The sequence below is a fragment of the Symphodus melops genome (assembly GCF_947650265.1).
Source record: "Symphodus melops genome assembly, chromosome: 6".
Classification (NCBI taxonomy): domain Eukaryota; kingdom Metazoa; phylum Chordata; class Actinopteri; order Labriformes; family Labridae; genus Symphodus; species Symphodus melops.
This window is the reverse complement of record NC_136696.1, coordinates 8,779,568-8,793,946: the sequence shown is the minus strand read 5'-3', so window position 1 is coordinate 8,793,946 and position 14,379 is coordinate 8,779,568. Positions and strand designations below refer to the sequence as shown.

At 38.6% G+C, this 14,379-nt stretch overlaps 1 protein-coding gene across 7 annotated transcripts in view; it reads right to left on the bottom strand.

Annotated features, from left to right (window-relative positions):
• Positions 1-13,598, bottom strand: part of ndrg4 (NDRG family member 4) — a 53,039-nt gene extending 39,441 nt beyond the window's left edge. For 2 of the 7 annotated variants that reach the window (XM_079346644.1, XM_079346645.1), the window contains exon 1: positions 13,386-13,594. Coding sequence is in view for 4 of the 7 variants with exons in the window: in XM_079346642.1 (XP_079202768.1) it covers positions 10,859-10,932 (74 nt within the window). In the remaining 3 variants the exon portion in view is untranslated. Of the gene's footprint in view, positions 1-10,858; positions 10,933-13,385 lie in introns of all 7 variants that reach the window. The other 5 variants (XM_079346642.1, XM_079346643.1, XM_079346646.1 and 2 more) reach the window with 5 other exon arrangements.
• Between the last annotated feature and the right edge of the window lie 781 nt (positions 13,599-14,379).

Below are 14,379 nucleotides of genomic sequence, written 5' to 3'. Positions count from 1 at the left end.
CTCCTACTCCATTTGATTGGCTGCTCAGACCAAAAGGGACATCGACGAGCGCTGTGACTCTGTGTATTGAGCGGAAAAGTTTAACATTTTGTACATTTCCTGCCGCGCTTGCATCAGTTTATCTCCAACTCCACAAGGGATATTTACAAGGGGGCTGGCAGGAAACACTTTTGAAAAGTCAGAATGAAAAATTTGGCTTTTCGCATTCATAAATGCAGTTGCTTACTCCAAGCATATTTGGAAATGTTATGGATTTTGTGCAAAACCACTTTAAAAGAGTAGTTGTGATCCAAGTTTTTACAAAGATATGGCCATTAAAAGCTGCTGCTTCTGCTAGAAACACTGATAGAGCAGAGATATTGATAAGCAGTTTTCTTTGAGTTAAATCTTAAAATGTCAGAAGGCACAGTATGGGAGGTGTCTGCTTAATAAAGACGCCATTTTTAGTCAGAGTAATTTATAGAAGGTTTGGCGCCAATATTTGGTCCCAATAGTCTAATAACAGAGGAGGAGTTAAAGGGAAAGCAGGCAAGAGCGAGGAGTGAGGTTCATAGAGATCCCTCCTGTCAGACAGGAAATCAATGACACAGTCATGTGGAGGGGAAGCATCTGGCCCTAATATGCAATCACTAAATCGATACCTGGAAACTAGGCCAGCACAAAAAGTCCTGCACATAACAGAGACAAGAGAATGACACGGTGAAAGTGAGTCAGAAGAGAAAACTCAAACTGACAACCGAATACAAAGAAAAGAAACATTTACTGGCAAAAGGCAGTTTGTGAGGTCCTTTGGAGTGTGCAGGACTCTGTTACGGACGTTTTATGACTCTGTGGTGGCGTCTGCACTTTTCTATGCAGTGGTCTGCTGGGGAGGTGGGAGCACAGAGAGAGACAGGAAGAGACTGAACAGACTGGTCAGGAGGGCCGGTTCGGTCCTGGACTGTCCTCTGGACTCTGTAGAGGAGGTGGCTGAGAGGAGGATGTTAGTGAAGCTGACATCCATCATGGACAATCCCTCTCACCCCCTGCATGACACTGTGGGGTCTCTGAGCAGCTCCTTCAGCAGCAGACTGAGACATCGACCCTGCAAGACTAAGCGCTACCGCAGGTCATTCATCCCATCTACAGTCAGACTGTTTAACAACATCACCGCCACATGACTCTGATGTATAATAATCATCAATATCATTAATGCTGCACACTGTGTGTATTTTAAATCTGATCTGTCTTTCCACAAGTGAGAGTTTACGTCATGTTTACATGTATTAATTAATTCATGTATTAATTAATTCTATTGTATTTTTTCTTCCTTTCTTTAATTAATGTCAACTTGCTCAAAAAAAAACAAAAAAACATGGTAAAGCATTGGAATGAAAGTGTCTTATTTGAAAAGTTTACTGAAAGTACGGGCGAATCTGTTGGGTCACGGTCAGACTACAAGGTTACTGTCTCTGCTCAAGTGTATTAATTAAACATATGGCTGCTACACTTCAAAGCAGATAACAAAAGGATACATAGCCCCCTGCCCTTCATCTCCGACTTGTCCACCTAGCATTTCTTCCGGGCAGAAGAGCCCTGGCTGTGTGCTCGGAAGCGCTCCAATGAAAAAAAAAGTATGTGGGTACAACATGATCCGTAGGAAACAACAATACAGGGAATATCAACTGGAGTTGCAACTGGATGAAGCCCAGTTCCAGTCATATTTCATATTTCATTTTGTTTTTGGTTGCCAACATTACAACAACCGGCCATTCAACCGTGTGATTGGTTCGTTGAAAAAAGGGTTGGTGACGTCAATAGCGCCTTTCTGAAAAGTTAAACGTTTTTAATGCACAAAAACAGCAGAGTGCTTGTAAAAAACACTTTTCATCCAGGCGGCCGCTTTCAGCTGAAAACACTCTCTACTCATTGAAAACAACTGAAAAAAGATATGAAGTCTAACTGACACTTCTATGGTATATTACCTGTTTTTTGTGAAGTGTCTTGAGATAACATGTGTTATAAAGTGGCACTATAAATCTTAATTGATTCTCCCAGCAATTAACAAGCATTTAATGATGAAGTGTGTGGAAAAGAAGCAACAAGGACCCAACACTAAAGTCCACTCAAGTGAACCTAAAAGACAGCACAGAGGACTGTACCAGCATCCAATAAGAGCTGAAGAGATACTGCACATTGTAAAAGCAGCCAATCTGTTAAAAGCCAGGGATGTGTCCAGACTTTTTTAACTGGGGTACTGGACAAGAGAACTGACTGGGTTTGCATAAAGCAAACACAATTAGAAGATGTATGTCCTAATTCTACATTTATACTTTAAACATAAAGACTCCTACACACTAGCTGACAAAAATTTGATGGCAATGTTGATATCAAATAAGTTAGTTCATTGCAACAAAGAAAAAGTGTAATTGTTGCCAAACTTTAAAGAAGCTACAAGCAAGGTTTTGCAAACAGACTGACACCTGGGGCCTGTACTACGAAGCGAGTTCAACCCTGAGATCGTGATTAACAGTCCTACGAAGCTGGTTATCAACCTGATAAGTAAACACAGAGTTTCAGAGAGTGTGTTCACATACAAGGGGCGGAGTTAACTTTATTTAACCAATCACAATCATCACTGTCTGCCGTCAACAGATCGTCATATCGACAAACTCTGATCAAACTACATTAACTATATTGAGATGTTTAAGACAAACAGGCTTCCAAAGACTAAAGCTTTAGCAACAAATGCAGGACGGACAAAATGGCATTAAAAAGAAAAAATAGCGAGTATTAACGTGAAGACTGTGGCTTATTATATTTGTCCCATCGTTAGTATATTTAGAACTGACTATAATTACTCCTGTTTCTTCTCTGAACTGAATATGTTGCTCTGACTCTTTAAAATGGCGAGTAGGCTTCTCACACTTTGAGAAGTTTTATTTCAGCTGCAGCTCCGATCATCACAAGCGGAGCAGTATGGAGACATTAAACATTAATATGAAAATACATTTCAGAGCCAGAAGAAGCTATTCGTAATACATCCACAATTCAAATGCTCCTGCGCTTTTTCGTTCTCTGTTGAAGGATATCAGTAAAAAATAATCACTAATTAAACGGAGCCTAATGTAAAATCATGCATCTCCCCTATCGATCAGCTCTGGGAGCTCCATAATCTAAAAATCTGATTGGTCAGTGGGTGGAGATTTGCTCTCCTATCTTTAACTCCGGAGCAGGTTAGGTGTGCAGCATAAGTTACCATGGTGATATATCCTGGTAAGAAGTAAACGACCTTCGTAGGACTGAAAACCCAGGGTTAACCCTGAAGTTAACCTCAAATCCTGCTTCGTAGTACAGGCCCCTGGGGTGACCAATCAGATTACAATGCATTCCTCCTGGATACACTTCTGTTAACAGCATATCTTGTTTTTGGTAAATTTTCATTTTTATATAAAACAATTATTGGTGGAATTGTGATATATATGTGTCCAGCCATACTCTTGTACTAGAGGATGGCTTGTTATTAATGATGGTAAACATTTGTTTTACCCTCAGGGTGAACTGTAATGACTTAGGTAATTTTAAGTATGCTCCCTTATAGCTAGCTGCCGCTGGGTTGGTTAGTTGGTTAGTTGGAATATGTAGTTGGATGTTCACTTTGGTCCAGACTAAAATAACTACAGGACAGAAAGTTGTTTAGTTGTTAATACATTAATGCTATTGACGTTATGCAGATTTTTTTTGTCCAATTTTTAATTTGTGAAATATTTGGTTTGACATCTGCTTGACAAATGTTAAAAGAAAGTAATCTGTGCTTTGTCCCTGTCATAAAGAGATATGATGTAATAAGAGAGGACAACATATTTATCTAAACAGATAGAAGACGGTGAACATGATAAACATTATAACAGATAAACATTATATTTTCATTGTTTGTGTGAGCATATTAGCTATAAAAATTCTGAACCTCACCACAAACTCACAGAACTGCCACATGCAGACTATTTATAAATCTATCTGTTGTCTGATTGTTTCTCTGTTGACTTTTTGACTTTCAGTGGTTGGTGTTATTGAACTCAGTGGATTTATTTATGTTTAACTCCCTGGAGCTTCCTCCAGTCAATCAGAACAGAGATTTTAATCGGGAGTGACATGTCCCACATTCACTACCTCACATCATACCTCTCCATCGTCGTAGTTGTCCTTGTGCACAGATGTAAAATGAGCAGATTCACCTGCTGACAGGCATATCCTCACATCATGTACCATTGTTGTGTTTTTAAGTCCCAGTTTCTAAAGTGGAAAAAAGGTGGAGCCCACCTTTTTAAAATGAATCTCTCTGTAATTTAGAGCTGCTGAAGGTCTAAAGAAGTCTCCCGTTGGTAAGAAGCTACCAACAGATATATCAATGTCAGAGTGAAGGATTAAATATTAAATATCAGCTATTAGCTCCAGACTAAAACTCAGAGAGACTATGAAGCTTTTATGCCAGAAGAGAAATTTCTCTTCTGGTATAAAAGCTTCCTTGTCAGCTATGTTAGTTGAAAGCTTTGTGTCTCTGGAAAATGTATCTAATGGTGTCTAATACTGTAAGTGAGCAAGCAATAGAAAAGGCCAGAACTTCGTAATGAATGCTGTGTACTTTTGCATTCATACATACATAAACCATGAGGTAAAAAAAGTTGATTCTGGTAAAACTGAAGAAATTACAGAGGACACAGGCAGTGTCCAGTGGCACTGTCCCATCTTCACACCTTTGACAAGGCTCTCACTCAAAGGTCTATTTCTGCCTCAGCTCTCACTGGTGGCACCAAAGTCATGGTGTGAGAGGGCGTGCACCCTCAAGGGTCTGACTTTCTGTTGAGATATGTTTTACAGCAGCCCATGTACAGAAGTGAAGCTCATGTTGCTTTCTAGCAGAACATGAAATGTGTAGAAGACAAAGTGCTGAGCACCTGTTATCTCCAACTGCTGCAGTTTAACAAAGCGTTTCAAAAGGTTGTCTTTGATCCGCAAATGTTCATATTTCAAACTTGGATTGATCTATTTATTAATAAGCTTTTAGAGAAACAATTACGTATACAAGAGTGAAATTAAAAGATTAGAACACTACTTTGAAGTCTGTGTTCAGCCAGCTCTGCATCGTTTTTTGTTTTTCTCAAAACCATCTCTAATATTTTTCCTCTTTTACTAAGTTTCTGGGAGAATCAGTTATATATCTAAACCAGTTTGCTTATCCACTTTCATGGCTGCAACACCTGTTAGTTTGCAGTTTGCAAACCGAGGGGCAAAACCTCCTTGCTTCTCTGGTCAAAACAAATACAGACCATTCTAGACAGGAAAGGAAATTTAATAGGAGGACACAATGGCTGTTGTGTTTTTGCCAAACATGCCAGCAACTGTGCATAGCATGTTTCCTTTAAGTCTGTTGATATAGTAAGCTCATCTATGGTTGATTCAGTAGATATCTTACATAATGCTAAAATTAGTCTGACAATGCACAATGTTAATAAAACATACTTAAAAAAAAAAAGATTAGGTAGGGAAGTTAGCTTCAGTTCATCTTCTGAGACTTATAATGCTCACAGTGACAACAACCTGCAGGCATGTTCCCAGGAGTGTCAGTTGGATGAAGAAGCTGCACAGCTTGAAGTGAGAGCAGTTATTAAAAAAAGCCCACTTATATCAGGGTTTGCATTTTTTTTTGTTCAATTCCAGGGACCACAACAAGAGGCCTCAGCCTCGCTATTTTTTCCTTTTTTTCAAAAAAGAAAACTACAGTATAAGTACATTTTCACTCATCAACCCGCTGAGCATGCATGCTTAGAAATAGGTTCACAGCTGGGGTATTGCTGAGCTGTTTTGTAAGGGCAGAGAATGTTTGAAAAGAAAGCATAATTCATATCAATGTTAAGAACCTACACAATCCTATAGAGATACATAAATGCTGATGGAGTTGCCTGTTTAAACCCTGACCTTAAACAATGTCAAGAAACATATCGAGTGTTTTGCTGTGGAAACATAAATCAAAAATACTATTCAAAGCAAAAAGACAAGGCTCCTTTGAAAATGTACTTGAGCAATCTACTCAGCTTGAAGATAATTGTAGGGCCAGTCAATCAGCACTGCAACATTATTTTGACTTAATTTGAGTAAAACAGAAAACATTCATTTTCCTAGATTTTCTTGCAATTTTTTTTCCCGTTTTCGGTGATGACCAAATTATATTAAACGAGCAATACGTAAGATTTAGCTTTTGAAATTGATAGAGGTAAGAACACAGAAAGGTTTCAAGGCAGCTGCAGAGCTGGCTAAACACTGAAGCTTCCGTGTCTGGGACATGGCAACCTTTATGCACATTAACTCCAGGGAGGGGGCAGGGGAGGCAGCTCTCTCTTGTGTTACCAATATAATCACATGTGGCTGTTTATCAGTAAATTGGCACATTGCATAGTAGTTTTTAAAATTGCAAAAATGTAATAATTACACAATATTAGTGAGTCTTAAATAATATGGTGAAATACAAATAATGGACTTAGATTTTTGACAAAGTTTATTCACAACCCATGTGATCAACCTGTGAGCTGCCTTAGACAGCAAACAGGCACATTAAAAGACAAAAAAATGTATCTTCAGCATCTTGGTTCTTGCCAGTATAAATGATAGTGGAAAATACTCCATACATGTAAACATATTTAGATGTTCTTTGTTCATCTTGAAAATATAGTGATATACTAAGAGCCCTGACCTCAACCCCATGACCTTGAACCTGATAGCCAACATCTGTATTGGATCTCAGGAATAGTCATTTGTTAGCATAGGAGCTAATCGATGCAGCCAGTTTCCAAAGATAATGGAAAAATGGCCATGTTTTTATGCTGATCTAAATTTTCGGGGTTAAAGTGTCCTTTAGTTGTGTAAAACAAAAAAAATGAGCAACCTCTGTGACTGTATGCCTGTGATTCATGGTTGACTTTTACTGACTAATAGATCTGCCTTGTTAAACCTTGGTTCAGGAAATATGAGCTTCATGCTAAAAAAGGGTACATCTACTGTACCTCTAATTAGCCAATCTTTTACAAACAAGCTCTGGCCTTGGATGATTCGCTGAGGTGAGACGACATTAACCTTTCATCTAGCATCAAGCAACGGCCACCAGCTAAAGCCAAACACTAAATGTTTTGAATATTCACCTACATTTACTCACTATGACCTGTATCTATTTGGCTCAAGCTGAATGGCACAGTTGGCAGCCACACCTTAAATTCAACCAACTATCCATTTTTTTAAAATGAATTCTATTCTTGTGTTTCTGTGGGTCGCCCACAGGGCTGCAGGGTGTTTGCCAGCATGGCAGACGGGCAGACAGTGTGTGGTTACCAGCAATACACTGAGGGGAGATGGGTTATTAGCCGGACTCCTTCCTGAAACAACAGAGAACCACATGTCCAGAAGCAAAGCTCAGCAGTGCATGCAATGAGGATGAACACTATCCTGAGCAAACCACAGTTGCCTCCTTCTTAGACAGATGGTTTCATTCATGTTCCCTAAAAACAGACTGTAACCCAGAACATCATCAGCAAATATTATCTTTCATAAATTTCATTTCCAAATGTTGGGGTTAGAGAGCTTTTCATCCCTCAGAGAAACGATGCACACTTCTTTGGAATCAAATCAATCTAAAAGGCAGTAACGCTGAAATGTAAAAGGAAGTGGGTTTTTTGCCATCTTTGTTCAACAGGTGTTTACGGCACACAACACATGTTCCAAAGATTTAACTGTACCATGCTTAAGGAGTCCAGTGGATAAACTAGGCATATTTCTGAGCCTGCTTGAGTTGCACCTGGGTGTAACTTTTACGCCTCGGATTCAGAAGGTGTAAGTTAAAAAAACTGATTATTATCGCACAAACATGCTACCAAAGATTCAATTTCATTAAAAAAAAACGTTATTTGTCGTCGGGAGGCAACTGGAATGAATTCAAATGCAGAATATTTATTTTGTGTACAAAAAGTATGAGGAGATCAACAAAAAAACGCAACCTCAAACGCTCGCTCGTTAAATCAGTGAGACTATGATGCTTAAGTAAAGTTTGCTGAAGTTAAGGGGAAAGTTAAAGGAAACATACAGCATGTAATGTTTCCTTTTAAGGGTGTTGGTAGTCCACCGCCCCTTGACTGTTTATGACGAAAGACTTGAGACTTACCTGTGACTTGCAAAACAATGACTTGGCCTTATCGCTGGGAGTAGATATGTCTTGTAACCTATTTAACTTATCACAATTGGTGTTAACTAGGACGTTTTGTTCCCATGGCTCATGTAAAAATGTAGAAAACAAGCAAATCATCTGAGAACATGTGGAACCATTTTGAATCCACTACTTTAAAAATGTGCTTAAAGATAAGGCAAAAAATATGACTTTTTAAACCTAATAATCTTTCAGCAACTTTGGAGTGTTTCATAGCTTGTTACAGAAGTGTTGAGCCTATTTCTTCTCAAACCAGTTCACTGTAACGTCATCCTCCGCAAAAATATAATGGACATCTATGTTTTAAATGACTTAATTCATATTCAACAGACATTATTATGCAGAAGCAGATTAGAGGTTCAGATGTCACTGTAAACCGTTTTTAGAGCAAAAGGGAAAACTGTCTAGACAGACAAATTGCAGATATAGATGCTTCATTTTTTTTCAACATCATCAGTTCACATTTCCTTTCACCTTTGATGAATTGGAGTAAGAGGCAGGTATCTCAAAACTGCTTTGTTCCAGTCAACTCTACTTTTTACTTTACCTCTGTTTCATTTGATACACTTGCTATTATTGACATAGTTTACCTGTTGACACTGAGGCAGAGCTGAAAGGAATTTAAAGGGGTGATAAGGAAAATGGGTAGTATTTTTAGCCTGATTTAGCATAATGATCCTGAGATAGCAGGATGCTATTTTTGTTCTCTAGCAGCAATAACTCAATAATTTATTCATGCCAGATATTATTATATTATTAAGATCATATTTCTTTCCATTTCGCAAGAAATAGCAATAAATGTATTGCTGCCATTTTGATGAGGGCAAGAGGATTTCACTTTTCTAATGAATAACAACCTATCCCAAAAGGCAGGATGCAAATCCACAGATTAAATAACGCTGTTGCTCCTAGTTACCCATCCTCCCTTTTAATTTACATCCTCTATTAGTGACCACAGAGCAGCTCAGTGCAAAGAGTCAATAGATAATATGTCAGCAGCAGAATTCACTTTGTAAAATTGATCCCCTGCACTCTAACACATTACAACATTCATTCTGACTCTGTACACTTTCTGACCATGAAACTTTGGTATTACAACAAATATACCACACTTACTTATCATGTATTAGTAAAAGTAAAACTATATTTCACACAGATTTAAATTTCATCACAGAAATGCAATAATATGCATGCAGAGATGTGTTGAACATGCAGCCTGACTCACAGCACACTGGATGTCCTGTACTTGGTCTTACATTTTTTTATGGTAAACGGTAAGCGATAGCACATATTAAGGAAATAATATGTTCATGAAGAAATGTTTTAATGCTTGTTTTCCTTCTGTATGAAGGAACATGAAGAAGACTTCAATGGGATCGAACAGTGCGGTTACAGAATGAACTGGCAACCAATGTGTCACTTTTGCTTTCAAGCATAAAGTAAGAAACTAAATTGGCAATGAAATTCATGAGAAAATGCTGGAGTCCATTTTTCTCGCATTCATCCATTTCTGTTGCCTTTTTTATCTGGTCTTCCACTGCCATGACTAACATGAGATAATAGGACAACGCCAGCATGAATACTGGACTGTACCTGAGTCATTTGGGCAAAACTGACCACAAAACTGCCACCCCAGGTGGTATTCATCAGTTTACGTACTGTATCATGAGGAGATGAATATTGCTGGCAATAGCTTTACACTCAGGTTACTTAAAGGTTTGCATCTCATGCACTACAGGATGGCAAGCATGATAAAGCAATGGTATAAAATAACTTAAGCATGGAAGATGTTAGTTGGGAGACATAATTCAAGTCGCAGGTACGCTTTTTTTCTATCAACAGACTACTTCAAAGATACAAGCTCAGCAAAAAAATCTGGGTATTATTTACAGAATGTATGGATATTCACACAGATTTGGCTTAACTTTAACAATGAAGGACATTCTTTTCTGTTAGAGGTTTTTGGTTGGAGGAGAAATCTGCGAACTTTAAGGGTATAAAGAAGCCATTGGTTATCTATGACAATCTAAAATTGTTGTCTTGGGCTGAATTAAATTGCAGTCAATCAGCTCAAAAAGATTGAGAAAATAATATGTTATGGTATCACTATTAGCGATGTCTAGTTCTGATATAGAAGAAAAAATAGTTGAAGAATTCTGAAGAATAAGCAGATCACTTATAGAGTAACACTTTCACTCTCACACCAAGTTGTGACTCTCCTGGATCGAAGTCAGTTACATTATTTTCTTATTTTTATAATTTAGTTTTATGTTTGGGAAAATGTTTTGTTTTAAGGTCTGGCATTGCTCCCGGCCTCAAACCTCAATATCTGAAACTGTATCTGTTGTAATTGAAAATTAAGACTTGATAGATTTGTCAGATGACAGATGGACTACTTGTCCTTTTCCTGTCCGTTGCATATTTGTTGGATAATTAGATGATGAATATTTATTGGATTTACTGGCCTTGGCCTGTTGCTGCAAAATGAATGTGTGAAAACTGGACTGGCTGATTGACAGAATGGAACGGATGGAAAGAAATGCCAAAGATAAATCCACACAGGCTGGATAAAGGAGACACCTGTGTGGTATCGTATGGTACGTCATGTAGTGGCTTCACAATCCTACGTACATGGTCTGCAGGAGGCTCTGTGGAACCGTGCAGCCAGCCTTGGGAGGGAAGTTCCAAAACAATCCAGGCCCCATCTAGCAGTGGTATAAAAATACAAGAGACAAGATCTACTGTACTGGTGTTGGTGCATTGCAGGTCTAAAGGCAGTAAAAAGGTTCACAGAATCACAGGAGTAAACTTCATGCATAAAATCAAACAGAGCAGAAAGAAGATGTCAATTGGATCCTGCATGGATGGCCATAAAAGACAAGGGAGAGAATGTGTAGGTTAATAGTGTATAGTATAAACAGATTCTGATGCTTAACTCTCTATGAAACCTTATAAAAGAAAAAGTAAAAAGCCTTTTGCTGACTTTGAATTATCCAGAGTAAATGTTATCAACCCATAATAGTGGCAAAAGAAGAGTAACAGATTGTACTATACATAAACAACAATGTCCCATTCCCCAATAGGCACTAGCTGATGAGAAGCAATTAGCATGCAAAACATGTTAATACCAGCACTGCTCTTCCAGTGGCTCACTTGTGGTGCCAACCTCCATTGTTTGGCTTTTAAAATGCCAGTGGGAGGCAGGGGAGCGTAGGGGGATTTTTGAGACTCCAAGGAGCAAGAAGAGGGGTTTCAAAACAGAGGGACCAAGGAGTAAGCCTGGCAAAGGGAGTCTCAGAAAGTTCTAAACCAAAACGACTTAAATAATCAATTCATTAAACAGTAAAACATATTGCCTCTTTGGTCTAAGGGATTCTTCATTATTGTCTGAGTTGATGGAAATTCAGGATATCATCAGATTTATCTGAATGTGTAAGGTGGCAGTAGGTAGTAGCTAACTAAAATGTTGCACAGTGTCAGACACTGCTATGTAGCAGACCACTCCCAGTTATTTGTGTGCAGCTGCAACAACCAGCTACATCCAGTGCTGAATTGTCTCTCAAGAATTATTCTACATTCAGAGAATTAGATTTCTACTACGTTTCTAACACCTTCCTACAGTCGCTTTTGTAACCAATATGAAACAACATCAACAAAAAAGATAAAAATGTGTCTCCTTTGATTAAACTTTCCTTTGGAATCTCACTTCTAATAGATTCTCCTAAATAGCTAGCCTACTTAACACATTAAATCCATATTTTGATAAAGAGCTATATGGAGCAACGATAGGGTGCAAGCTATCATTTCTCTAAAGCTCACGCAGGAACAAAAGCAGGAGTGTGTTGCTCTGTATAAATCTATTTATAAACCTCGAGCTGAGAAACAGATCCACTCCCGAAGGGAAGACAGGCTCAGCTACAGTGGCCGTTTCATGTGCTAAAGGAGCAGCATGAGAGTGAAACATTGCCAAGAAGTTTGACAATTTTTCAGCAAAACAAGAAAGACACTCCCTGCAATAAAATGAAAAGGGGAGCAGTGTTCTCCAACCAAATTATGTAATTATGTACCCGACTTAAATGGTACATTGACAACATCGATTATAAACATTTGAGGGGAATACAGCAAAAACATTAATTGGCTGTGTTTTGATCCTCCTGCTGATCATTCAGTCACGCAAAGTCGACTTATACAGAAATTATTTCCAATGAGCTTTATCTTTATGAGTCTAACATGAAGATGACGACATTACAGACAGAACACAGGTGTTTCAGCACATTTAAAGGAATTATTTGGTCTTCATAAGAAAAAAAACACACTTCATATCAACCCTTATGATGTTAGGCATAATAGCTTCATACTTTTAGGTGTTGCCAGCAGCATTCAGCAAATGCAGGGTGATTAAGGGCATCATTGACATGAGCTTGCACCAAATCCAATCAACCTTTATGACTTCTACCTACTATTGACTCATCATGCATTCCCCTCAGTATACTGTTGCCAAAAATAATACGTTCTTTTTCTCCTTCCCCTTTACTTGCTAGTTTAAAACAAGTGCTTTGGGGTTTATTCGGTACTTTCACTTTAAGTAGCAACAGTGTAAATACAATGTGATTTAAGCTGATCGGTTGTGTGGTGCACTGTTTTCTGTCAGGTTAATTAATTCACCTCTCCAAATGTCGAAACCTGCTTTTTTTTCAAAAGAGAGATTTCTTATTGGAGGTGTACTGTATGTCTTTGTTTGGATGTATACTGTATGTGTGCCTATGTGCGGGATTGTTTTTTGTGTGGCTGTTTGTGTGCATAGGTGTGCATGTTTGTATGTTTGTCCCCCCACCCCATCACGACACACTGTGTGTTGGGGTGGGGAAGAAAAGTTTAGAGTACAGAGTTGTACAAAGCCTCAGCCGCCGCATTCACACATACTGTGCCAAAGTCCTGTCCTCATTTTATCGTTCTCCTTTTGTTCTCTTACACAAAACAGGTGTTGATCTAATGGAGCTCAAATCTTATTTTCCAGAACAGACTCAGGACAAAGTTAAAATTCAAAAAATAAACCCAGCTTTACACAGAGTATAAACAAGCACATGTGCTTGTATTCAAGCACATGTTCAAACCAAAACCAAAAAAACCTTTCCAGACAAACAAAGCATTACTGTACCTGTGATGTAGTGCAGAGCTTGTCCGTAGATGTTGATTTCGTCGGTGTCTGTGTTTGTGTCCCTCGGGCACAAAGGACTGGTGAAGTGTATCTCGGCGAGTGTGTATGTGTGTGTCTGTGGGTGCAGTAGACGGAGAGAGAAAGAGAGAGGTGCAGAGTCTCTCTCTCTATCTCTCTTTTCCCATCTCCCTCCCCTTTCTGATGATAAACAAGACAGCGCGTGGCTTTACCAGTGATGAAGCGCAGTGATGATCAAAGCAACGGTAACTGACAAGGGAGTGAAAAAAGGAAAGAAAGGATTCGAACTAAAACCGGGAAAGAGGGGACAACAGAAAACACTAAATGGAGTTGTTTCTGAGTGTAAAGGAGAAGTGTGTGCATGTGTGTGTGTACGTCTTGGTCTAGAAAAAAGAACGCCGCTGCTCTAAGCTGGCAAATGAATCATTGGAAATAACTTGTGCTTTTTGAACAACACAAACAGGATGGAAATAAATGCATTTAAATAAACAAATTCTCCAATGAACTTTTAAATAGCTCTATATCAGCTTATCAGACATTATCTTACACACAAGCACATAACACACACACAAAATAAACTCAAATGTCCACAGGCAAACGGAGGCACTTTGTTGTCTGGTTTGTTAAAGCTAACGTCCAATGCATTGACCATGCTTGGGCAACTGGGGCATGAAGCAATGGGGACACTGATAACAATTTCATCCATGTGCCTTTATAGATTTCCAGCTTCAGCATGCTACAACTTTATAATAAGCCACATTTAATATTATATGACTTGTTTAAAGGTATTTTAAGTCCTCTGCAACTCTGCTGTATGTACAATGTTCTAAACCTGTCCACCTCACTTTTCAAACAACGTTTTCCAGATAAGCTCCTTGCTCCAGACGTTTTGTTTGAAAGTGTGCAGCTATAGCGCTCTGAATGGGACAAGGTCCTCAAATAATAGAGAACTGGCTGGTCATACCTCAACCTTCTT